This window comes from Haliotis asinina, chromosome 7 (genome assembly GCF_037392515.1).
Source record: "Haliotis asinina isolate JCU_RB_2024 chromosome 7, JCU_Hal_asi_v2, whole genome shotgun sequence".
Classification (NCBI taxonomy): domain Eukaryota; kingdom Metazoa; phylum Mollusca; class Gastropoda; order Lepetellida; family Haliotidae; genus Haliotis; species Haliotis asinina.
Window position 1 is genome coordinate 41,923,428 of NC_090286.1, and position 24,123 is coordinate 41,947,550.

A 24,123-nucleotide genomic window follows, 5' to 3' on the forward strand; every position below is an offset into this window, starting at 1 on the left:
ACGTAAATGGCTTCACAACACCTTCAACCATTATGATATGCGCACTGTCGCCTCACTCACGACCGCACTTTACCGGTAGGTATATTTATGTGGGTGTTTACAGTATTTCATTTCCTCTTTAAATTTCAAATCCCATCTCACTTCAAGAATTCATTCTTTATCGCCTTTCAAATATCGTTCAATGTTTTCCTTGTATTCCACACATATATTGACACCTTCATCGACCACGATGCACTCGAATAGTGACAGTGATCATACACAACAAGGGACAAATGAAAATACACCGAGTTTATATGTTATCTTCTGTCTATTTAGCCAGTTACTCCTTCTTCAAACAATCCACATGAAAATAGTTTGGATGCCTCTGGTTCATGCATCGAATTGCCAAGCAGACAAAATAACGGACGGAGACCATCGTTGCTGTAAAACATCTCGTTTATGTTTAGGAGTTCATGAGTTATGAAAAATACAACATGTAGAAATATGTTGTGTCACTAATATATGTGCGATGGCTGCCGGATGACAACTGAATAACCATCAATCCGGCATATCTTTTATTCGGTTAACATCATAGCACATTGGCATACGTTATAATTAGGAGTACAATTAAATAATAGTGAATGTTTATATGATGACGTCACATAAAGGTGATGCATCATATGACTCCTAAAACTATACACAGTCGGTGTTGATAATATAAGGATTGTTTTCAGAGATGATGTGTCTAAAATACCCACCAGTAGTTATGTGTCAGTCCATAATCATTCTCTTACAGTTTCATTTCTACTTATATATTATCACAAATAGAACAACATACAATTTTCTTTCAGTGTTGGGTAATGTCACAAACATCTGATGTTTTTAACTGAACATCCAACGTATCATAAAGTCAATTGTCACATGTACTTTATTTTGCCCCTCAGTATACAATTAACAACTTAAGTAATGGCACAATACATGGTATATGCTCCACTGGTGCTCTTTTTGAGAAAAGATATCTTTTTCTAAACAGTCATATTAAATAAGGCAATTTACACAAATGAATTGCATTATTGGGGAGACAACTGGTCGTTACGTACTAGTATATCATACTACCTACGCCACAAAGGAAAGTATTCTTGATTATATTTTCAAATGACCGTATCAATCCATGCAAATGTCCCCCAAGCTCCGTATATTGGAGCCAATTTGACAAATGTTTCTAAGCCTGAAGATGAAAAATGCAGCATTTTCATGGAATTTTCTCAGTGTGATTTTGAAAGATACACAAGTGATTGATTTCTTACAACTATCCGCTTATACAGATTTGAGTATGGAATTTGTCCAGCCAAAATAACCCTCCTCCCTTGCTATCTTTTGTCAAACTGTTTATTTACTCCAACTTACAAGATAGTTTCATTCACAAACTGTCTTATCAATACACGGATAAAAACACTCCTAACATTTGATGGATAAACGCTTATTTCCTATGACGAAAATATTTAGAAGCATTTAGGAATTCTTATACCAGAAATAAACTTTAATTTGCCACTTAATCTGGTGTAAGAATTCATTCTAACAATGACGACTTCAAGAAATAGGAAAATAATTACGAAAGAAAAACTATAAAAAGATGTGTCAGAAGTGGGATTCGAACCCACGCCCACATTCGTGGACCAGAACACCCAACCTCTATCACAGAGAAGGCATAGCCTTGAGTCTGGCGCCTTAGACCACTTGGCCATCCTGACAGCTGATCAAAAACAATCGCTACAGCATATTTACTACTGATACATTGTATAATCGAGGCCATCCATGCTCGTTTTACACTTCTTGTGGAATTTAAGTCACATAACTACATGCATGATACATTAACTGTCAGACAAGTCCTTCTTCAAAGTTTGCATCATGCAACCCTGCAAATGGATTGCGCAACTCCGTGTATTTCAATTCTGACTTCATTCACTGTACCAAAAGGAAAAGGTCACTCAGTATTTACTATTCCAGTTTACCTGGCAACACCAGACAAGGGCTTTTCACAAAACGTCATTACAGTTTCCAAATGTCTTTACATTTGGAAATTTAAAATGAGAGGGAAAAAGTTCCCGCGAGGCGGATTTGAACCACCGACCTAAGGATGTCAGCTTACTCTTTCCACTACAGTCCTCCGCTCTACCAACTGAGCTATCACGAGGCTGACTAAATGATGTCACAACGTTATGCGATCACTCAGTCAGTGCGTACATTCCATTATACAAACTGATTTCCCTACAGTACTTTCCTTGTAAATGGCGTAGCATTTCCATTAGGCGTGCGAGTGAGGGAACATCGGTAGCGATACACAGCTTTACCCAGATAATTACACAAAGTGCGACATGACTAAACACGTAAATGGCTTCACAACACCTTCAACCATTATGATATGCGCACTGTCGCCTCACTCACGACCGCACTTTACCGGTAGGTATATTTATGTGGGTGTTTACAGTATTTCATTTCCTCTTTAAATTTCAAATCCCATCTCACTTCAAGAATTCATTCTTTATCGCCTTTCAAATATCGTTCAATGTTTTCCTTGTATTCCACACATATATTGACACCTTCATCGACCACGATGCACTCGAATAGTGACAGTGATCATACACAACAAGGGACAAATGAAAATACACCGAGTTTATATGTTATCTTCTGTCTATTTAGCCAGTTACTCCTTCTTCAAACAATCCACATGAAAATAGTTTGGATGCCTCTGGTTCATGCATCGAATTGCCAAGCAGACAAAATAACGGACGGAGACCATCGTTGCTGTAAAACATCTCGTTTATGTTTAGGAGTTCATGAGTTATGAAAAATACAACATGTAGAAATATGTTGTGTCACTAATATATGTGCGATGGCTGCCGGATGACAACTGAATAACCATCAATCCGGCATATCTTTTATTCGGTTAACATCATAGCACATTGGCATACGTTATAATTAGGAGTACAATTAAATAATAGTGAATGTTTATATGATGACGTCACATAAAGGTGATGCATCATATGACTCCTAAAACTATACACAGTCGGTGTTGATAATATAAGGATTGTTTTCAGAGATGATGTGTCTAAAATACCCACCAGTAGTTATGTGTCAGTCCATAATCATTCTCTTACAGTTTCATTTCTACTTATATATTATCACAAATAGAACAACATACAATTTTCTTTCAGTGTTGGGTAATGTCACAAACATCTGATGTTTTTAACTGAACATCCAACGTATCATAAAGTCAATTGTCACATGTACTTTATTTTGCCCCTCAGTATACAATTAACAACTTAAGTAATGGCACAATACATGGTATATGCTCCACTGGTGCTCTTTTTGAGAAAAGATATCTTTTTCTAAACAGTCATATTAAATAAGGCAATTTACACAAATGAATTGCATTATTGGGGAGACAACTGGTCGTTACGTACTAGTATATCATACTACCTACGCCACAAAGGAAAGTATTCTTGATTATATTTTCAAATGACCGTATCAATCCATGCAAATGTCCCCCAAGCTCCGTATATTGGAGCCAATTTGACAAATGTTTCTAAGCCTGAAGATGAAAAATGCAGCATTTTCATGGAATTTTCTCAGTGTGATTTTGAAAGATACACAAGTGATTGATTTCTTACAGTTATCCGCTTATACAGATTTGAGTATGGAATTTGTCCAGCCAAAATAACCCTCCTCCCTTGCTATCTTTTGTCAAACTGTTTATTTACTCCAACTTACAAGATAATTTCATTCACAAACTGTCTTGTCAATACACGGATGAAAACGCTCCTAAAATTTGATGGATAAAAGCTTATTTCCTATGACGAAAATATTTAGAAGCATTTAGGAATTCTTATACCAGAAATAAACTTTAATTTGCCACTTAATCTGGTGTAAGAATTCATTCTAACAGTGACGACTTCAAGAAATAGGAAAATAATTACGAAAGAAAAAACTATAAAAAGATGTGTCAGAAGTGGGATTCGAACCCACGCCCACATTCGTGGACCAGAACACCCAACCTCTATCATAGAGAAGGCATAGCCTTGAGTCTGGCGCCTTAGACCACTCGGCCATCCTGACAGCTGCGATAACTGAATGAAAATTATGGACATTTTCGTAGCACTTCAGTGGCTTCCGTTAGAAGCAGTCCTTGTGTATGGATAGTGTCGGCCGAAGGAAACAAGAACGATTTTACGCCACAAAAGTGATCGACGCTCAACATTCGATACTGTGATAACAACCGGAAGTCTTCACATAACCGTCACGTGATATTGATCCTGACCACGTGACCGTAATCGTGCGGTGATTCCGCCATTGACCCATCATTTGAGACTCCAGAATTGAACATGTTATTAATCGTTCGAAGAGTAAACGTAAGGAGGCACGCACGCGCACGCACACACACACACACACACACACACACACACACACACACACACACTTAGCTTTAGCATCCAGTATAAAGAAACACACGTGAATCGTCTCAAGAGTGTTTCTGTAGATCAGTATGTTCAAGTAATTCATAAGTTCTGGACAAAAGGTTGGTGGGGCGGGCTGCGCATTTCTGTTTCAAAACGTCTGACCTGTAAGCAGGAAAGCAGCGGGGTGTTGTGTGGCCCCCGATGGTATACGATAATACGGACTCTGTACAAATAGTGTCAACAGCGATTATATTTCATGAGGAAAGTTAGATCTTTTAATGTCCATGTCAAACTGTTATCACTTTTTCTATTCTTGTTTTGTTCACTCTGTTTTATCGTTTGGTAATCAGTGCTGGTACGGATCCCTCTCCCATTAAAACAAAAACAAACCGCCTCGAAGATTGCAAACACCCCCCTTGTAAATCTGTCTTCCTCACATGAAACCCGTGTTCTGTCCCTTGCACATAAGATTATCGCTGATGAAACACACCCATTAAACTCATACTATTCCCTTTTACCTTCCGGCCGCCGATTTCTGATTCCCAAACTTAAAATCAACCGTGCCACAAATTCCTTTATTCCAAGTAGTATTAAACTTTTAAATAGCACCTGTGATAAATAAGTTATTACAACACATATACCATTTTAGTTTCACAATACGATCTCAATTAACCATCTTAATGTCATAATTACTCACTTTTTATATTAGTATTTATATTTATATGTGTGATGTGTTCTTAACTGCTGTACATTTGTTACTTCTGTGAGCAAGTGAATGTAAAAAGAATTCCCATTCCGGGTAATAAAGTCTTATCTTATCTTTTAAGGTACCCATATCTAACGAGGGGCGTGTGAACAACCGCACTGTCGAACACGAAGCCAATGACCGTATTATCAGTCCAGACTTGTTTTTTTACAGACGCTCACTATTTAGCGGGAATCGCTGCGGTGTCAAGCAACAAACAAAAGATCACAATGTTAATCAATGGGTAAATACCCTGAGAGGCATTTTAGAAGTTTGGATGTACAATACTGAACAATCTTCATGGATAACAGTTTTACTTCGAGAGTGCAACGTTTGGATACAGATTCGTGCACAATTGTCCGTATAGGAATCTGGATCGATATCAAATCTCCATACAGAATCGCCGTCCCTCCTATCTCTCACAACAATTAGTAGTCAAACCTTTGCAAAACCCAAAACTCTTTCACTGCATGAGTACACAGTTCTTGCACTGAGAACGCAGGGATGAAGTGGCACACTCCAATAAAATGGAGTAAGAGTCAAGCTTTTTACACCGCTTTTAGCATTATTTCAGCAATATCTCGGGGGTCACACAATGTTCCCACGTGGAGATTCGAACCCGGCTCTTCTGCGTGACCGTCGAACACTCAAACCACAACGCTACCGCAGCGCCCCCATAATTAAAGAACCAATAACAATGAAACTCTTCATATGAATGAGTCAGTTTATTGTACAGCAGCGTCATGTTGAAGCATAGCGACTGTACAGATCTTGTTGAGTCCAGTCATGAATCTCAGAACACTGTTTAACACATGCATTGCAAAATGTATCTTAATTTAACAACTGTAATAAAATGCTGCTCTCTGGAATTTGGACACATATACAAAGGCTCTCTACTGAATCTACAACAACAAAATCTTGGTTTTATGAATCCAAACAATGTTACCATGGTTACGCAAACTTGTATTTACAGCGATAAATACTGACATATGGTAATGAACAATATTAACAGCATATCGGGAGGCATCTATGCACTAACTAGATGCTAGAATGGAAATATAAACAACCAAAACTATACACAATTGAAATTTGATTACACAGTAGCAAGTGCATCTGTTAGATATAATTACAATCAGAGGATGTCCTCACCAAATGTGAAATTTGTTATCCTCTCCAGACAAGGTTTGTTTGCTCTGTAGTTACATTGCGCCATTTTACAGTCCATCAGATATGATCCCTTAAAAGGTTCAGTGTAGTATGACACAAAAATACAGCTTGGCCCAACAGGCTCAACTCCTAATGGGTTAACAAGGCTCAAGGCAGTCATCAGGGTAAACCTTTTGTTTGAAATTTGTACATAAAGGTGATGTACAATAACTAGTACCTTAAAAGAAAAAGACGAAAAAATCTTATGGGAGAAATTCACAATTTCTAAATTCCTACAAAATCAAACCAAGACCGCTGTTTAATACAATAGCTGTTTTGAATGGAATACATGATTCCTATAAACTATTTCTGAAATGTTTTCAGTTCAAGGGGTCTTAAAATTGTAATGGGCCATAGATCAAGGTTTCTGATGAAACATAATGCAGACACTTGAAAGTGATTCCAACATGTGCCATTCATTTGCCAAGCAAACACTGCCAACAAAGCCACCAGTTTGCAAAGGTGCTGTTCAGATGATGGTGGCTAATGTTCAATGACACAAACAAGTGAAATTGTACTCGTCCTTACCTCAAAATATATTGAGAAACCGGTGGTCAAACTTGGAAGTTGACATGACATAAAATGTCAATTAACATAGAAAAGAAACAAATGTCAGTTTGTGTTCTATCAGATAATAATCCAAACAAAATCTTAACTGTACGAATTAACAATGATCTTACATGAGAACATAAATGCTGTACTGAACATTAGGAGACGAGAAGTCAGAAGTGATATTGAATCAGACTAGATATTGGTAACATTTTTCAACATGCTTCATAACACAACTTTAAGAGAGAACAAAACAAATAGGTCACATTAATTTCTAATCAGGACAATATGTTGGTCAGTTTCATTAGAGGAAACATATTTATCAATGAATTTTCCCCAAATGGTAAGTTGATAACACATACAAAAGTGAGTTTGAGTGGTCTTTTTGAAAACCTGTTTCATTGCTTGTTTAAGTTATATTCAAAACATGATGCTCCAAGCAGGAATCAGGACAAAAAAAACTCCTAAAATAAAAAAATCTTAATACAGATATCCCAATAGTATTCAAAAGCATTTATCTGGTAGAAACAGTATGAATGTGATGAAATTGGTCATTTTACTTGCCAACTTCTCTGGTTTTCAGGTGCTAAGAATCATCACACAATAATAAATTAATATCATTCAGTAAAAAAATATTTCAATTCAAAATTAAAAGACAATTTTCAAAAGTTCAATATTAGGTTTATGTTAACCAGATGTGCACAGAAAGTACAAAGAAAGAAACCACACACGTTTTGATTGATTATTTAGCAATAGCTCTATGACAGTAAGTGGGTACAAATATAACATTATGGGTTCGGCTTATCTACGAGACAGGTAACCTTCAGTAATATACGGTAATAGGGAATAAAACTTGGGCTGAACAAAACACCTAACATTTCCCAAATTTTGTCAAGTTTGAAAATGCAAAGAAAACTGAAATGACATTTGTATTTTTGACCAGGTTGCCCATCTTTAAATGACAACTGTCAGGAAATCTAAGTTGTTATAGATTTCAGATGAAAGTAGTAAGCTAAAGCTTCCAACCATACCATATTAAAAACATTTAGCACCCCTCCCTAATAATTGACACCTATAAGCCTATGTGTTGAACCCCACCCTCTTGCAAAGGATATAAGTTCACGCAATGAGGTGAACAGGCAATGAGGTGAACATACATTGAGGTATACATACTGCTAACATATATCTTTGAACTTTCAAATTGGTGCATTGTATTGTTGTCAACAAATAAATGAAGCTATCAATAAAGGTCACTCAGGAGAGCCCCAATGTAAATTGTTGTTTGGGACAAATGGCAATAACTGATGTTTTCTTTGTGTGACCTCCCTCCCCCTCATACATTTCCTCCCCCTGGGAAAAAAAAATCTTTCAAAATTTCACTCATACCACATTGAGTGGACAAAATTAGCGGTCCTGTTTACTATCGTTTGTAGATTTACGTAACTATCAATACAAAATTCACTGGCTACCAGGACCACTGTAAACTTATTTAGTGGTCCTGATGACTATCTACTTGCCTGGGACTAAGTGCAAGAGTAAATTCCACATACTGTGAAGTATCCAAATAAGTGCCCTCTTGATATGAATTAGCTAAGGCACGAAGAATCAAATACAATACTCGTTTAGCTATGAAATATCATGATAAATAGATAATAAGAAGGGACTGCAAATTGAGGCAGAAATATTGAAAGTCTGATTCTTGGCCCTTCAACCATAAAGACGTTAGCAAGAAAGCCACTTTTTACAATCCCTCAATCAAGTGAAACAGTTCTGTACAATCAGATGGACTAAGTATCATTTTACAATCCTTAGAATCCTCAGATAAGGTTCCAGCTGGCAAGCTCCTTCTTCCAGAAACAAATACATCCACCGTAATTAGAGGGTAATCTGTACGATTGTGCACACCTGGGTAAATAAGGGCCAAAACACGTAACGAACATGTAAAAGTATTTGTGATATTAGTGTAGAAAGGTGTTAGATGATTAGAGAAAGTCATTAAACAAGTTGGATCCCCTACATACCACTAACTAAAATCAGACATATCTCCAGTAAACTCCATATCTTCCAAGATAACTATTTATTTTGCCATCTCAACTTTGACTAACTTTTGTCAATGACGGGCAACGATTGTCTTAACTCCAATAGTTCAACATACTTACGGCAGTGGTTGACTTGTAATTTCTTCATGCAAGAGTTCAGAAACTAGAGTTTATTACTGAAATTCTATCACAGGGAACATTGGCAGCTGGATCAAACCACTTAAACCCGCCCATTTCCAGACTTCCACACTAAAATATCACTCGGCAAGCTTAGCTGGCAGCTACAATACACATTACTCTTATCCTCCCATAAGGAATGGTTTATTGGTGTGTTACATGGATAGAGCAGGACGGCCAGTTGCAGCAGCTCCTCAAGCAAAAGAAGCAAAGGACTGGTCACTTCAGAACATGGGTTAAGCCGAGCTTCCAAACACCCTTAAAATAACAAGAGTTTTCAGAGAAATTGACAGGAGTAGTATTATAGTTGGTTGATGTAGCTACGAGATCAGCTCTTTGATTGGTACATATGGGGTTGATCAGTCATCACATGTCTACCCTAAACTAGGAACTCTGTCAATGCACTCAATGAACATCCGTCACCGGGATGTACGTCAGTTGGATGATCCGACTAGGGCATTTCATGCCAGTAATGAAATGAACTTTTCACAACAAATACATTCATAGTGGATTGTTATGAACACAAGCAATGACTATTCACAATGAGTTATGCACAAAATACATCCAAACAGGACATAATTAAGAACTTCTTGGAAATCAGTATCAGGGGATGATGATGATGATGACACAATGAATGTTTACAATTCAATCCACAAGTGTCCAGCATACTAGAGCAACACCAACATATACTTTGTAATAATCACTTTTCCTACTCAGTTTCAGCATTTTTTTTGTTTTCATTTCACTTTTTTCCAAAGTAAGCCATTCACCTGCTCCTGGTACATAAGCTGTTTACTCATAATACTCAAAAATCAAAGTGTACGATGGAACGTTTCAAATTTAATTCTGTACATGAGGAAATATTTCACTATGACATTATTGCTTTTGAAATAGAACACTGCAGTGACGATATTAAATGTCAGAAGATGCGAAACATTAGCTGGATAGAACTGTACCTTTCATTAAGGTCCAGGCCAGATTTTTTTAAGTCATGGTTTCAGAGATTTTTATTTCATAATGCAGGAAGTACACAAAATAGGACACTGATCTTGTTTTGCAAGTATGCTTCCTCTGAAAGTGCATATAACTGAAAATACTGTTTGACTATATGGCCACAAAAATGAAATTAAGTTGTTTCTATATTTAGATACGAGATTATGAGGCAAAAATGTCTTAAACTTCAAATTTCATTTGTTGTTTTGTAACAATGAGTCCCTTGTGATTCATTTGAAGTTAAACCTTACATATTTTCAAAACGTCTGTTCTTAGTGAACAAAACAAAATAGTGACCATGAACATCAAGAGGGATAAATTTTCAACTGTACCCTCTCAAATACTCATGACATGAAACATTTCTATGCAACAACTACTGACTCAACAATTGTTTATATGCATCATTTTGGAACATAATTCCATAAAAACGCCTTGTGCAATAAATTGCAGTACAAATTCATCTCTTATTCTTCTTGATACACACGAAACAACAGAGCAAAAACATTTTTTTAACAATCTCTACATTCTCATAAAACATTTCCAGAAACCATGAAGATCAGAAAATCTGGCCTCATTTTCAGTCTTTGAGGCATCAAACAGCATTCTGATATTGTGAAAACATGTATATTGAGTCATATCAACAAAAGAAAGGTTTCCTAGAGCATAAATCAAATGTACAACACATGTATCTTAAAAGAGGACATATACAAGGCTACAATAAGTTAAAAGACACCAAGATCACATGTCTTCATGAGTGCTTTCAGGTTCCACTTTAGCTTTCTTTTCGTCTAGTTTCTCATCACTACTGCAAGACTCCATCTCATTGGCACATCGTTTATTGTTCTGCACAGATGCATCATCTTGTGACTTGTTGAATGTGACAATTATACAGGTCATGTTATCACAACCAGTACCATCTCCAAATGTATTTGGTGCCAAACAGTAATCGAACAACTGAAACATAAACATGAAAGGCATTAAGGGTCATGTATTGTTGGTATGAAATGTTAGCAGTTTACAGAAATGACAACAATAAAAAAAATTAAAACTTCATTTCACTTGTTACTGTTAGGAAGAAAAGAAAAGAAAAAAAGGTATGTATTTAAATTTGCTGAATCCATACTGTTTCGTCTTTGGTTGGTTGTTTAACACTGCACTCAGCAACATTCCACCTATAAGGCATCATTTTGTAAATAATCAAGTCTGGACCAGACAATCAAGTTATCAACACCATGTCCATCAATCGTTCTACACAACTGGGATACGACATGTCAACAAAGTGCACCTGACCACACGATCAAGTCAGTCACCTCTGGGTTATTGAAGACCAATAAAACCTGTATATTCACAGGTGGCGACACGAATGGGTTACTGAATACTCTGATCTTCAAGAGTCTGTTCTGTCTTTGGAACCACTTAATGTGAGTGAGTGAGTGAGTGAGTGAGTGAGTGAGTGAGTGAGTTTAGTTTTACGTCGCACTTAGCAATATTCCAGCTATATGGTGACGGTCTGTAAATAATCGAGTCTGGACCAGACAATCCAGTGATCAACAACATGAGCATCGATCTGCGCAATGGGGAACCGATGACATGTGTCAACCAAGTCAGCTAGTCTGACCACCCGATCCTGTTAGTCGCCTCTTACGACAAGCAGTCACCTTTTATGGCAAGCATGGGTTGCTGAAAGCCTATTCTACCCCGGGACCTTCACGGGTCTCCACTTATTGTGAATCACACAAGTGAGTGATGCTATTAAACACCCTGTCCAAGTAATTCAAGCCATAACTAGTGGTATAATCATTTGTACAATTACCTCTTCACAAACAAGGGATGGTTTTTCTCTCTTAACTGGATCAGTCAGCTTCTGCCTAACCATGTCGACTACCTCCTGGCTTGACATGAAGTTCCTGCAACAAGAAGACAGCTTTAACCACAAGCAACAGCAGTCTTATAGCACCTGCAGTGCACGAGTTGATCTGTCATTTCCTGGTAAAAAGACACTAATTCCACCATGGCATGAAGGATGCCTACTTTGTCAAATGATGTACACAAGCTAAAGTTCCTTTATATTCCTCAGCCAATATAGAGATAGTATCAAAATCGCTGAAATGATACCCCTAGCGTATCACCCACACTGCATATCTTGGCCTCATTGAACACCTGTGTTTGTCACCGTTAAGGCCAGACACAGCACCTTTTTTACTTCAATTTATCAAAATCAAGATTTTGATTTTTTCATTTATTTAACACATGTACTTCGCGATACAACATGCTGTTTTCGATATAATGTCTTTAAATTTGATATAAACCCCTAAAAATATCATATCTGTGGAAATAGTTAAATATGTGTGTAATCAAACCCTGGAAACACTGATCTTTCACCCGTAACCACGCCCCTCTAGCATAAACGAACCCATTCATGCTATACATCGCTAGAAAGCTCATCGTTTCCGTCATGTTGCTGGTCAAAAACATTCTAAAAATAGATATTTTTCGCTTTCCCACGATAGGTATTCTGTACGAAAACATCTTTGTAAGGCGAAGTATTCCACAGTGCAACATTCGGCAATGCGACATGTCCCAGAATGCACCATTCAGCGATCTTCGTTACTTCCTTATACGGCAAAACGTATCCCAGAATGCACCATTCGGCAAATCAACAAAATATCGCCCTTTCCCGGTAGCATTCAGAATGGTGTCTGCTTAGCAAAAATATTGACAGAGAAACATCGTATTTGAGATATTCTTGACTAACGGTTGTTGTATTCTGTAAAAATGAGATTAACAAAGTCAAAGCACGCCTACGTGAAGAATAAGAGACGCAGTTGCTGCAGACATGCTTCAAATACAGTGTCAGTGGTGCGACAAGTGTTGACAGCGTAATCAAGCTTGTGTTAGATTCTGACAGCTTTGACATTTTCGATGCATCGGAAACATGTAGGGACCACGCCTTTGAGGAAAACATTCCCACAGGAGCCTTTGAAGGTAAGAATGGATATTCATGCATAAAACTTTCAAAATTTAAATCTTTTGAAAACCCTCAATCTCATTTCTGTGACACTGTATGTCAAACTGATCGATCATACCAATGGGTGCGGAGGGACCAAGTTTGCGTCGAGGCAACTGAGTAATTGTAATGTGAACTGGATTTGAATTTTTTTTATTATATTTTATTTTTTTTATATGAATTGTTTCATTATTTGGAATACCTTCCTTCAGTAAACTGAGATTTTGTACGTGTTTGTCTGGTGTCAAAGTAGAAAAAAACCATGACCAAACTTATTTCCTCATGATCTTAGTGCACATAGTTCTCGGCTGTTAATCACCCAATTTGAATGAAATTTTGTGTACATATAGGCAGTTGATTACTTTGTGCAACAACAGAGAGACTTTTTAAAATTTGTTCCCCGATTTCTTTTTAAGAAATAAAATATGAGTGAAAAATTAACTCCAAAAAGTGATGTTTTTAACACAAAATCTTAAATAACATATGTCTTTTTTAAATATTTTCTCTCTGTCAATGCACTCTATACACCCCAAGCTATGATGTAAAGTTGAAATTGTTTAGATATCTTTACTAGTTTTAAAGAAAAACTTTCACTAAGTTTCATCATTTTTCAGACTTTCGGCGGCCATCTTGGATGTTTCCATTGCAACCAGTGGCATCATCACCTGGAAAAGACTCTTTGTCAATTGTTAACATGTATACCTCTATGTTGAAACTAAATAAACCTAAGAAATACTTCATAAGCATTTTGTCATATGTGAGGGGCAGTGTCTGGCCTTAATACCATCGTCTAATGGACCATGCCGTTAGTCTATGAATATTGATATTAATATTAATATTATAGTGCCATACATTATAGATATATATTATTTCAACAATACTAAACATTGTTTGCTTTTACAGGGGTTAAAAAATTCCATGACCCACACCCAATACAAGTCGGTTCTTATTTTGGGCAATCAAATAATTCTATCTTACTTGTCAGATGGATACTAGATCATTTGTGCAAATAAACTTGGATTTCATTTCTTATCTGCTCAATATGTAGCTATTAAATTTCATAAGGTAAGTTATGTTATTTATCACATCTCAATAAATAGTCCACTAAACATTACCATCAGATGCTACGCTGAGTTATTCCTTGACAATTACATTATCATGATTACGTCGCAAAAATCAGAGCAAGTGGAAAATTAAGCCTGAAAAGTTTCTTTCTTTACGTTACTTGCCCTGTGGCAAGTGTTTTTCAAAAATTTCTTGAACCCTTGTTTTAGTAACCTAATACACTGTGTGGCTTCGCTATCAACAAGAACTTGTGGAGGGTGGGCAGCATCAAAAATTCACTGGATGACACTTTTACTGCTGCTAAGAGATCCTAAAAGACAGGGACTTTTCCAGCATTCTGACCCAAAACTATTTGGTCTATCTGGCAGCAGAACACTGTCTGAGACTAACCATATTCCATCACAGGCCAGCACCATGAACTCGTCCTCATCCTGTATGGTTGTGACATGGATGTCAGGTAAAGATGTGATCATCTGTTCTCTCAGGGACAGTTCATGGTTCCGCTTGTAGAAGTGATCCCCTACAAAATTGGAGGCAGACACACATCAAATTATGAATTGCAACGACAAATAGACACTTAATTTTGCTCAACAATAAAATCCACATGCAACATCATTAACAAAAGGCACTGCCTTGTATACTGTTCAACGATTATTGAATCTAGAAGAAGTTTTACAAGAACGAGTGTTCCTGAATGTAACTGATGAACTTTCAATTCACATCTGCAAGATAATACATCTGTATCTCTACCACTTTAGAGACATAAACAAGCACAAGTATCATCCTATCAAACCAAGGAGGGCACAATCTTTTCCAGTTTGGCCACTCATTCTTTGGGACTGGACAGACTTCAATATTTTTTGTTTCAGTATAGTTGGTAAAGACATACATGCCACGTTTTCTAGTAATTGCTCTGTAAACCTATAAACTCTTCGAAACTGAAAAACTAGGTGGAAAAGACAGAGGTGATTTGTTTTCTTACATGTTCCTGTATCCAGGACCACACGCCAGTGGCAGTGATATCATAACACTTAACTCAGCCTGAAGAGTGCACCCCTTGTGTATTATCTAGAACTATAACCCTATATCTCTCACAACACAGATACCTGGATCACAATATACTTTATCACAATCTTTGTGCCAATGCACAGTCCCACTTATTCCCTATGCAACAACATCAAAAAGGATGACTTACCAAGAGCTCTTGAAAGATTAAGACCCCCATTGACTCTCCCATCCGAGGTGACCTTCCCACCAGCTTTTTCAATACGTGTTCGCTCTGGTATGTCTTCTGGTTTGTGATCGAACGACAGATCAACTGCCTTTCCATTTCGACTCAGCACACATCTCGAGTCTCCAGCATTGGCGACATACAACTCCTTCCCTAGTAGCAGTGCGACACAGGCAGTGCAACCACTGTCAGAGCCTGGCTGAAAGGTAAGGCATTGAAAACTCAACATCCATGTAGCGTGCAATCTTACTTGCATTAACAGAGCTAACTTCCTGTCATAATATTCAGCATTTCAGATACACAAAAGATAAGGAACAATTCAGAACTGATTCAAATATAACAGACTGTATTCCAAATCTGATTGAAAATTCAATACAGGAAACAAAATAGCTCAAACCAGAAAGCCAAAGTCAATTTGTCAAAATGTTTAAGTTATCCAAAGGCTAACAAAAGCAGAAGAGCCTTTGATTTCAGTGGGAAACAAATTTTACAAATTCAGGCCTTGTCCGATTATCTCACCTCTTCATTTGTCATGTCCATACATGGGTTATTAATGTAGCCTCCTTCCTCCTCCTCTCCATCTTCTTCTTCTTCCTCCTCCTCCTCCTCCTCTTCCTCATCGTCACTATAATCAAGCAATAACATATATTCCCCTGCTCCACAGTATTCTACATAAAATCCCATGATATCTCCTGGGTATACATTTCAATATATCCCCACTATACCCTGGATGCATCTACAGCTCCCTCTCTTTGCTGGCTCTACATTCTCACGGGATCAGTGTTTTCCAGTGTCAACAAAGATAGCCGTCACAGCTGCAAAGGTTTTTTCACAGTGCAACTCAGATTTAGGGGAAAGCCTACAAATTGATAGGTCTGAAAATTTTAAAAAATATGTGCAAGAACTCCTCAAACCTCTGTTAGAGAACCTGTTCATGGTTTGTGTGGCCAAGTTTAATTGGTTAGACAAATAAAAAATTGCATGTGAGTTGTGATTAGTTTGTTCAACTTTCCAGCATATACACCTGATTGGATAAAAAGACACCTAAGGGAGGTTAATAAAATTTTCAGGCTTAGCTGCAGATGCATCCAGAGTACAGTGGAGACTTTTCAGACCTACACCCTGGGGATATCAAGGATGGATAATTACAAGAAAGCTTAAAGTGTTACAGGTCTCAAACATTTACTACTTTCGTAAAATCCTGGACATAAGCAAGTCTGAACCAGACAATTCATTATTCAAGAGCATGAGCACTGATCTGGGCATCTGGGAACCAATGACAATTGTCAACCAAATCAGCAAGCCTGACCACCCAAGCCCATTTGTGGGTTACTGAAGGCCCTTCACAGCTCCCAAAAGTGCAGACGAAACACGAAAATTCATGTTTCTGGTGTGGCCAAGGGACATAATTCTGCATTGAACTGCAGACCCTTAGCCAACTGGGACACTTGTGCCCCATTTTTAAGTTTAGCCTCAAGGGTTATGAGGAGGATGCATGCACCTTACTGTTTGAGTTATAAACGTTCAAAACTGAGGATTTCTCTCATTTTCAATTACCTTTTAGAAATGTCAGTGGCATCTTATAATCCTCAAGTGTAACATTTGGAGATATTTATGAACTTTGCTTTTCTGGGACAGTGGTGTGGACACTGTGTTTAAAGCATTTGCTCTTCATGACCAAAAGAGTTCAGTTTTCTGCCACACTCAGCAATATGACCTAAGACCCACCTCCAACTGTCCACGTTTACAATGTCTGGTGCTTATTCCTGGTGTCAATGACCATGATATAGATAAAACACTGCAAAACTATTCACACTATATTCATCTTTTACAAAAACTTTAGAGACCAATAGTGAAAATGGTCAGTTTACCTTTCTTCCTCATATTCTTCATCATCCTCATCAGCATCATCGTCATCACTGTCTGCCTCCAAGATGCCACCAGGACTACGGGTGCTGCTGCTGCTGCTGCCGCTGCCACTAGGCCCAGGCTCCCCGTCCATATTACTGCTGCTTGCTCCACTACCAGATGTGCAGGGCTAAATATATGATAATTCCATAATGAAACAGACTGTCTATTAAATTAAATTTTCTCATGGGTCAGAGAGAAAATATCCCATCTGGTATAGTCAGCTAAATTCATACTTATGACAACTTTCATACTTTCTAACATATTCTGGGAAATATTCAAATTTCACACAAAAGGAATGTTGATGCAAAATCTAACAGTAACAAATGAAATCTAGTACAACAGCCACAAAAATACATGCATGTATGCAGCAAAATACTGTAATATTACAAAAATGTGAGACTCCTACGGTGCAACATTTTCTAGGACAGTGACGTGGACTTTGTGTTTGCTTTTCATGACTGTCTGCTCTTCATCATAGTTCATGAAGCTTGTATGTCCCTTAACTGTTGCCCTGTTACACTACAACTATATCTTGGATAAACCTAGCAAAGGTAAAATATGAATATTGTACAATTGCAGAAGCCTAAAGAAGCTGTGTATCTGGGTGAAATATGCACTGAAATTTCCAAAAGATGAACTAAAGCATATCTGTAGCATCCAAAATATGCAAAGGCAATTGAAGAGATGCTTTCGTTAGTTGCTGACTTGTCTACTCAGTAAAAATCTTTGAAAAACTTTTGTAAGCAAAAAAAGTAACTATTGATGAAGATACTGCTTCTTGCTATCATATGAATATTGATCGATTTGTTACCGCTGACAACGACGCACCAGAGAAAACATGAAGGCAATAGACTTTCAAAAAAAAAATAACACACAGGATTTTACATTATCTTTCAAAAAAAAATAAAAAACCAATCTGATAAAATGAGAATTTGCTGCAAGTAACAGAACCAGCTTCATGATGACATTCATGCTGACCTTTTTGTATTTCAATTTGCTCATTGTTAAAAGTCAAATCATAACGAACTAAAGGACTCATATTTTTTGTATTTCCCAAAAAAACAATGACCATGTTAATGTCTGAAGGACAAAAAACTGACTATACAGTGGAAGCTAAACCAGCACTCATTGGGACTGAAGAAATACTCCACTTTAAACAATGTGCTGGATTGTAGAGCTGATGAACAAGCCATGAACGGGACAGATTTTATGCCAATGTTGACAACTTGCCAGACTGGAGAGATGCCGGTTTTGACAGCTTTCACAGTAGTTATCTTTCAAAACATTCTTAAATTACTGACATAGAAAATAACCACATTACAGGAAAGGTGGGTATCAGAAAATTTGAACACTCACTGAAGATCAGTAGTATCCACTTATTAGTCACAATGGGTAAAATATACAGACTGGAAAAAAGCCTATCTAGAGCTCGGCAATTGGATACTGTATACGTTATGACTTACAAGCTGAATACAATTACATGACATGCAATGTAAGTAAGGGTGAAAGTATGCACCACTTCTAAGTGCACCAGAAGAATATATGTGAAAATTATATTACATATTATTTGTTTTATGATCCTCCTTTCACATTAATGTTGGTCCAAAATGGTGAAATGTATTTCAATTATTATATCAACTTCTTGTCTAAAATTGGCAACAAATATGTTTTCAGTAATTATTTCCATTTCAATATGCTTTTAAAGAAATATTTACCATGTACTTCAATGTAAATACAGGGACTGATTTCAGTATATCCAATCTACATAAGTGCATGTAAAATATTGCTCGTGTGGGTAAAATACTGCTTGTACATCTTTCATTGTAAGGATGCACCTAGTGCAGGTAACATTTTCAACCTTAAGTAAAATCATAGGCATAAAATGCTCATTCAAAATAAGTCTTCAATAGTATCATGTGCATCAGTTGAACCAATTTACCAGAGTTAAAAAAACTTTGTATGCTCAAGGGTAAATTATCTACATCACACACAATGTACACAATCACGTGACATTTCATGGAAGGTAAGATATCAATGTGTAATATGTTAGTGGTTAAGTGGAGAAGTTGATTTTATCAACTTTTCAAGGGGAAAAGAAAATGTATTGTAATTTGTAGCAGATAACATTGTGATGCATGCATTGCACTATGGTGTATCTGGTAATGAGTGAGTGAGCGGGTCTAGTTTTACGCAACACTAAGCAATATTCCAAGTATATATAGCGATGGTCTGCAAACAATCAAGTCTGGACCAGCCAATCCAGTGATCAACAGCATGAACATCAATCTGCACAATTGGGAAGCGATGACGTGTGAACTAAGTCGGCAAGTCTGACCATGCGATGGCGTCAGTTGCCACTTACAACAAACATAGTCGCGTTCTGCGGCAAGCATGTGTTGCTGAAGCCTATTCTACCCCGGACCTTCATAAGGTGCATCTGGAAATGACAAACAAGTTACTGGAATGTGCAAAAGTATGATGGCGACATGCATACTGCAAAAACAGGAGTAATGAAAACAGCAGCATCAACCAGAAAATTAACTTCAAAGCAATAAAATAGATAACTCCTTTTCTTGTCTATACCATACCTCATCTACTGAACTGGAACATGGTCCAGCGCCAGCTGAGCTTGACGAACTCCCTGCCGAACTAGAACAACCAAGTGAACTAGAGGAACTCCCAGCAGGCGCACTACCACTATCTGCTGCCTTCACCTGGCATGCATCTGCCTCCCCAGGTACAGAGCTTGTGGTCCGATCACTGGATTGGGACACAACTCGATCAGTGGACTGAGACGCAACATGTCCATCACTGCCTTCCTTCATCTGAGCACCGTCTTCTACTCCATCAATACTGGAAGATGAGGAAACTGCCTCCTCATTCCTCTGTGCCCCTCCCCCAGCATCCCCCCTCTGCTGCTGGTTCAAACTGTCCTGAATCTCTTTCTCTTTGTTCAGATTGTTCTCATTGTCCGCATGTCCATTGATTAACTTGTCCTCTATGTTTGCTGACATGGGACAGCGTGACATGTTACTGTTGTTGACATTACAGTCTTCGCTACTGTTGTTTGCATTGTTCTCTCTACTGTCACCATCACCGAGTAGCTGCCCAGTCCTCACAGAGGAATCAGCTTCCTTCGTCTCATCCCCGAATATTTTCTTCTTGGGTCTAATGGAAGGGGAGAGAACTTTCTCTCCCTGCTGTTTGCGGATATCTCTGAGAGGTCCTGCACCTGGTGGTGTGGCTTCATATTTTGACAACAGCTCATCAAGAGGCATATTAGCTTCCTGGCGCAAAAGGTCAGCCTCTGTCTTCCCAACTGGCACAGCACCATCTGAAACAAAATCTATTTTAATATCTTCAAAAGTTATATATGAACTATTCTTTAGTTGGAGAGAACTTCATTGTTGATCCCTATGTTGTAACTTGTATGGCTAGACACTGAATGGTTCTTCAGATCCAAAGTATAAAATAAGCATCAAAGAGTGAATGAGTTTGGTTTTACGCCACATCCAGTAATATTCTAGCTACATGGCAGCAGTATAAATAATTGAGACTGGACCAGAAAATCCAGTGATCAATAGAAGTAGCATCAATCTGCATGCATCAAAGAGTAAGTATATAATGAAGCTAAAGCTTGTGAATATATCAACTACTGCATAATGACAGACTGCAATCAACATAACCCCAGACCTTGTCACCTGTGGGAAGCATCTAAATGTGGAAGATTTAAAGGTTCTTTTGGTGTGAGTATGGTTTTGACAATATTCCAGCAATATCATGGTGGGTAGACACCAGACATGGGCTTCACACATTTTAGAATTCAAATGGTCTTCAGTGTGACAAGGGAATGCTTTAATCATTACACTACCCCATCGCCAGAGATTTTTATGGAACAAAATAATTCAAAATGGAACAACCATCTGAACAACATCATACCTTATACATTAACGTCATTAAGAAACTTTCAGAAAAAGCCAGACGCTTAAGGAGGACTAACTTTTTGTATCTCTCTTTCACTAGTTTCAGGCCCAGGAAATACCTGTTCCCTGAATCCCCTCACATTTACATCTGATTTACTTTTCGCAATGGTAATGAAAAACATCTTGGCCAACTGACAATACAATTACTTGCCTTCCTCCTCTTCTGCATTGCGATCATCATCACCAGCAAGGGCTCTCAGCTCCTTTACAACACTCTCCTGAATCAGAGTGCTGTCAAACTGCAGGAAGGCGTCTTCCAATGCCTGCTTGATATTTCCCTCTTTGTAAGCATCTACAGTCTTCACAAAGTCAGGGAAATGCATGGCACAGTACTGAGCAACCTCAGCACCTGAAACAATCAACCAATTGTTCATTCCACTTTTCCATCTATTTGCATAAACCTTGACAGCACAGCAACCTCATTCTGATCAAGTAAATGAATACTGCTTTACATGTTTACTCAGAAGCTGGAGATATTCCTGGAAACAGATCAAATTTTGCTGAACATTCCCCAAGAGTTTGGGAAACATTTCAGTCACTGAGCTAATTTATTCATATTTAACAAGAAACAAAATAGCAAGGAAGTTAAGACAATCCTTGGCTATCTGTCACTCCATTGTAAGTTTTAGTATCTACATATTATAAATGAGTATGTTCAGTTCAATGTGATATTATTGAAGGGTACAATATATTACACTATGTATCATGTATTTGTGCAAGTACATTGTCAAGAGTTACCAAAAGTGATAATTCTAAATAAACTAGTTACCTGACAATGTCACATCAAAAGCTAACTTTTAAAAAGGAAGGTTCCTTTCATTTTTTGGACCACCCAAAACAAGAATGGAAATGTTCAATTAGCAATTTACTGACTTAACTTTGTCAATTGTCACTTTAAATCACACCCCAAAGAGAGATTCACAACTCACCGCCATGGCCATCATAAACAGCAAAGAAGGCTCCGTCTTTTCCTTCTTCAAAATCTGGCAAACAATTGTGGGCATCCTGAAATACAAACATTTGTTACATTTTTGTTCTTTGTCTTATTTGACAAATAGGACTGTTCAGCACTATACTTGAACAGTAATAAAGATTCATGTAAGATTAACACAAGTGAGCATTACTTCAGTGTGTAAAAGCATTCACAGGAGAAATAAGAATACCTTCACATCAGAAAAACGCATAATGCCAGTCACTTTCATACTGCCAATACTCACAATAAACATTTGAGATTCTGTATAAATATGTTTCAATGATTGGCAATTGGTTAATAGGGTTTTTTAAAAATCAGTAACCAAAATAAAATATTACTGTGAATAGAAGCTTTCACCCAATGGTTTGGCTTTACCACGAATGAACAATCACAGGCCTTCATCACTTCCACTCCATGAAAACAGCTGATTTGGGTCCCTTACAATTGATCAGATTTTATTTAAGCACAAATGTTTGAATGATATTTCTGTAGAAATTAATGACAAACATCACATTCACTGTGCATTAAGACAACTTTAAGGACTATCTGACACATTCCTACATAACAGATGTTTCCACCTATACGGGGCTATGTACCTTTACTTCATCTACAGCTATATGATTGATACATTGATAATTCATACTATGACAATGCTGAGTGGATCATTAGATGGTAACATGGACAATGACTCTTATAAATCAATCTGAAAATGCAAATTTTTGGAATACAAGTTTCTTGCACCATTCAGGGACAGACGTGTAATTAGTAGTAACAATACCAAATATCACAAGAACTATTTTATACAAAAAAAGTGTCATATCCTTTGGAAATATCCCCTTTCACAATATTCCTCTTAGTAAAGTAACATAAATGCAACACTTGTCACTAAAAACATACCAGTCATCAATACAATCAGAACTGAGTGTCCATATCATTATTGAAAAGTAAATGGCTTTGTAGCTTTAGTTACCAGAAACAAATGGATTCTTAGCATGAAAACTAATGATGACCTCTACACTTTTCACACATTTTCTGAGTGTAAATTATGTATAATTCAGAGAAATGAGAGTTCCAATGCAATGAAACATTACCTCAGATGTTTGAAAAATGGAGCCAATGAGTGACATACATTTTGCCATGGCAAACACATTTAATGGCAGACAAAGCATGAAGTCGACAATATTTACAAAATACAAACAATAATCTACATGCAACACACAATTGTTTCAGAAATCATGCCTGCTTGACAGATTTATTTAGAAATCTTAAACCGAACAAAAGGGAAGATGGCCACCTCTTGAGTCATTCGCCATCCCTGCATTGATGACGCTCCATATTTGAAGTTTTTGCACGAATTGTCGATAGATATTTTGTCTGTGATTGGCGAGGACAAATAGACACCCATCTTCTTCTTAGCACTCTAAACACAATCGCAAAATGTCATTCTCCGATGAATTTCAACGATCTACAACACGTGTGTTTTCCTTCTCTCACTTCGCGGGTACATATTCTGAGTCACGTGACGTACACTACGGACTAAAAGGGTGTTTCGTAAATGATTGATTATATTTTCAAAATTTTCGTCAGATACATCCTCCATTCAGCATCAGAATTCACTACATTATAATCAGTATGTAGTATTCAAATGAGTACATTGTTTTGGTACTTTTCGTATTTTCAAATCAACGTATTAAATTGACTGTAGGACTGCAGAAACAGACGTATCTTCGCGTCAACTAATTTGAACTAAATGCGAGTGAATGTGTTGTCTGAAGCTTCATGACGCTACATCTTAAATTAAAAGTAAC

The 24,123-nt window shown here is 37.4% G+C and overlaps 1 protein-coding gene and 3 non-coding genes across 4 annotated transcripts; all 4 read right to left on the reverse strand.

The window, feature by feature from the left end:
• Positions 1–1,615: 1,615 nt before the first annotated feature.
• On the reverse strand, positions 1,616–1,730 carry Trnal-caa (transfer RNA leucine (anticodon CAA)). Its single transcript has 2 exons — positions 1,693–1,730; positions 1,616–1,661 (listed from the first exon to the last, which is right to left on the reverse strand). It is a non-coding gene; the product is annotated as a tRNA-Leu (tRNA).
• Positions 1,731–2,082: 352 nt separating this feature from the next.
• Trnay-gua (transfer RNA tyrosine (anticodon GUA)) lies at positions 2,083–2,173 on the reverse strand. The gene is given in 2 exon segments: positions 2,083–2,118; positions 2,137–2,173. It is a non-coding gene; the product is annotated as a tRNA-Tyr (tRNA).
• A 1,807-nt stretch (positions 2,174–3,980) lies between these two features.
• Trnal-caa (transfer RNA leucine (anticodon CAA)) lies at positions 3,981–4,095 on the reverse strand. The gene is made up of 2 exons: positions 4,058–4,095; positions 3,981–4,026 (listed from the first exon to the last, which is right to left on the reverse strand). It is a non-coding gene; the product is annotated as a tRNA-Leu (tRNA).
• Positions 4,096–5,887: 1,792 nt separating this feature from the next.
• Positions 5,888–23,853, reverse strand: LOC137290576 (protein phosphatase 1G-like). Its single transcript, XM_067821614.1, has 10 exons — positions 23,610–23,853; positions 22,272–22,347; positions 21,494–21,691; positions 19,948–20,693; positions 17,320–17,486; positions 15,968–16,073; positions 15,413–15,647; positions 14,608–14,737; positions 11,959–12,052; positions 5,888–11,099 (listed from the first exon to the last, which is right to left on the reverse strand). The coding sequence occupies exons 1-10, from the start codon at positions 23,718–23,720 to the stop codon at positions 10,884–10,886; spliced, it is 2,079 nt and encodes a 692-aa protein (XP_067677715.1). The 5' UTR covers positions 23,721–23,853; the 3' UTR covers positions 5,888–10,883.
• Between the last annotated feature and the right edge of the window lie 270 nt (positions 23,854–24,123).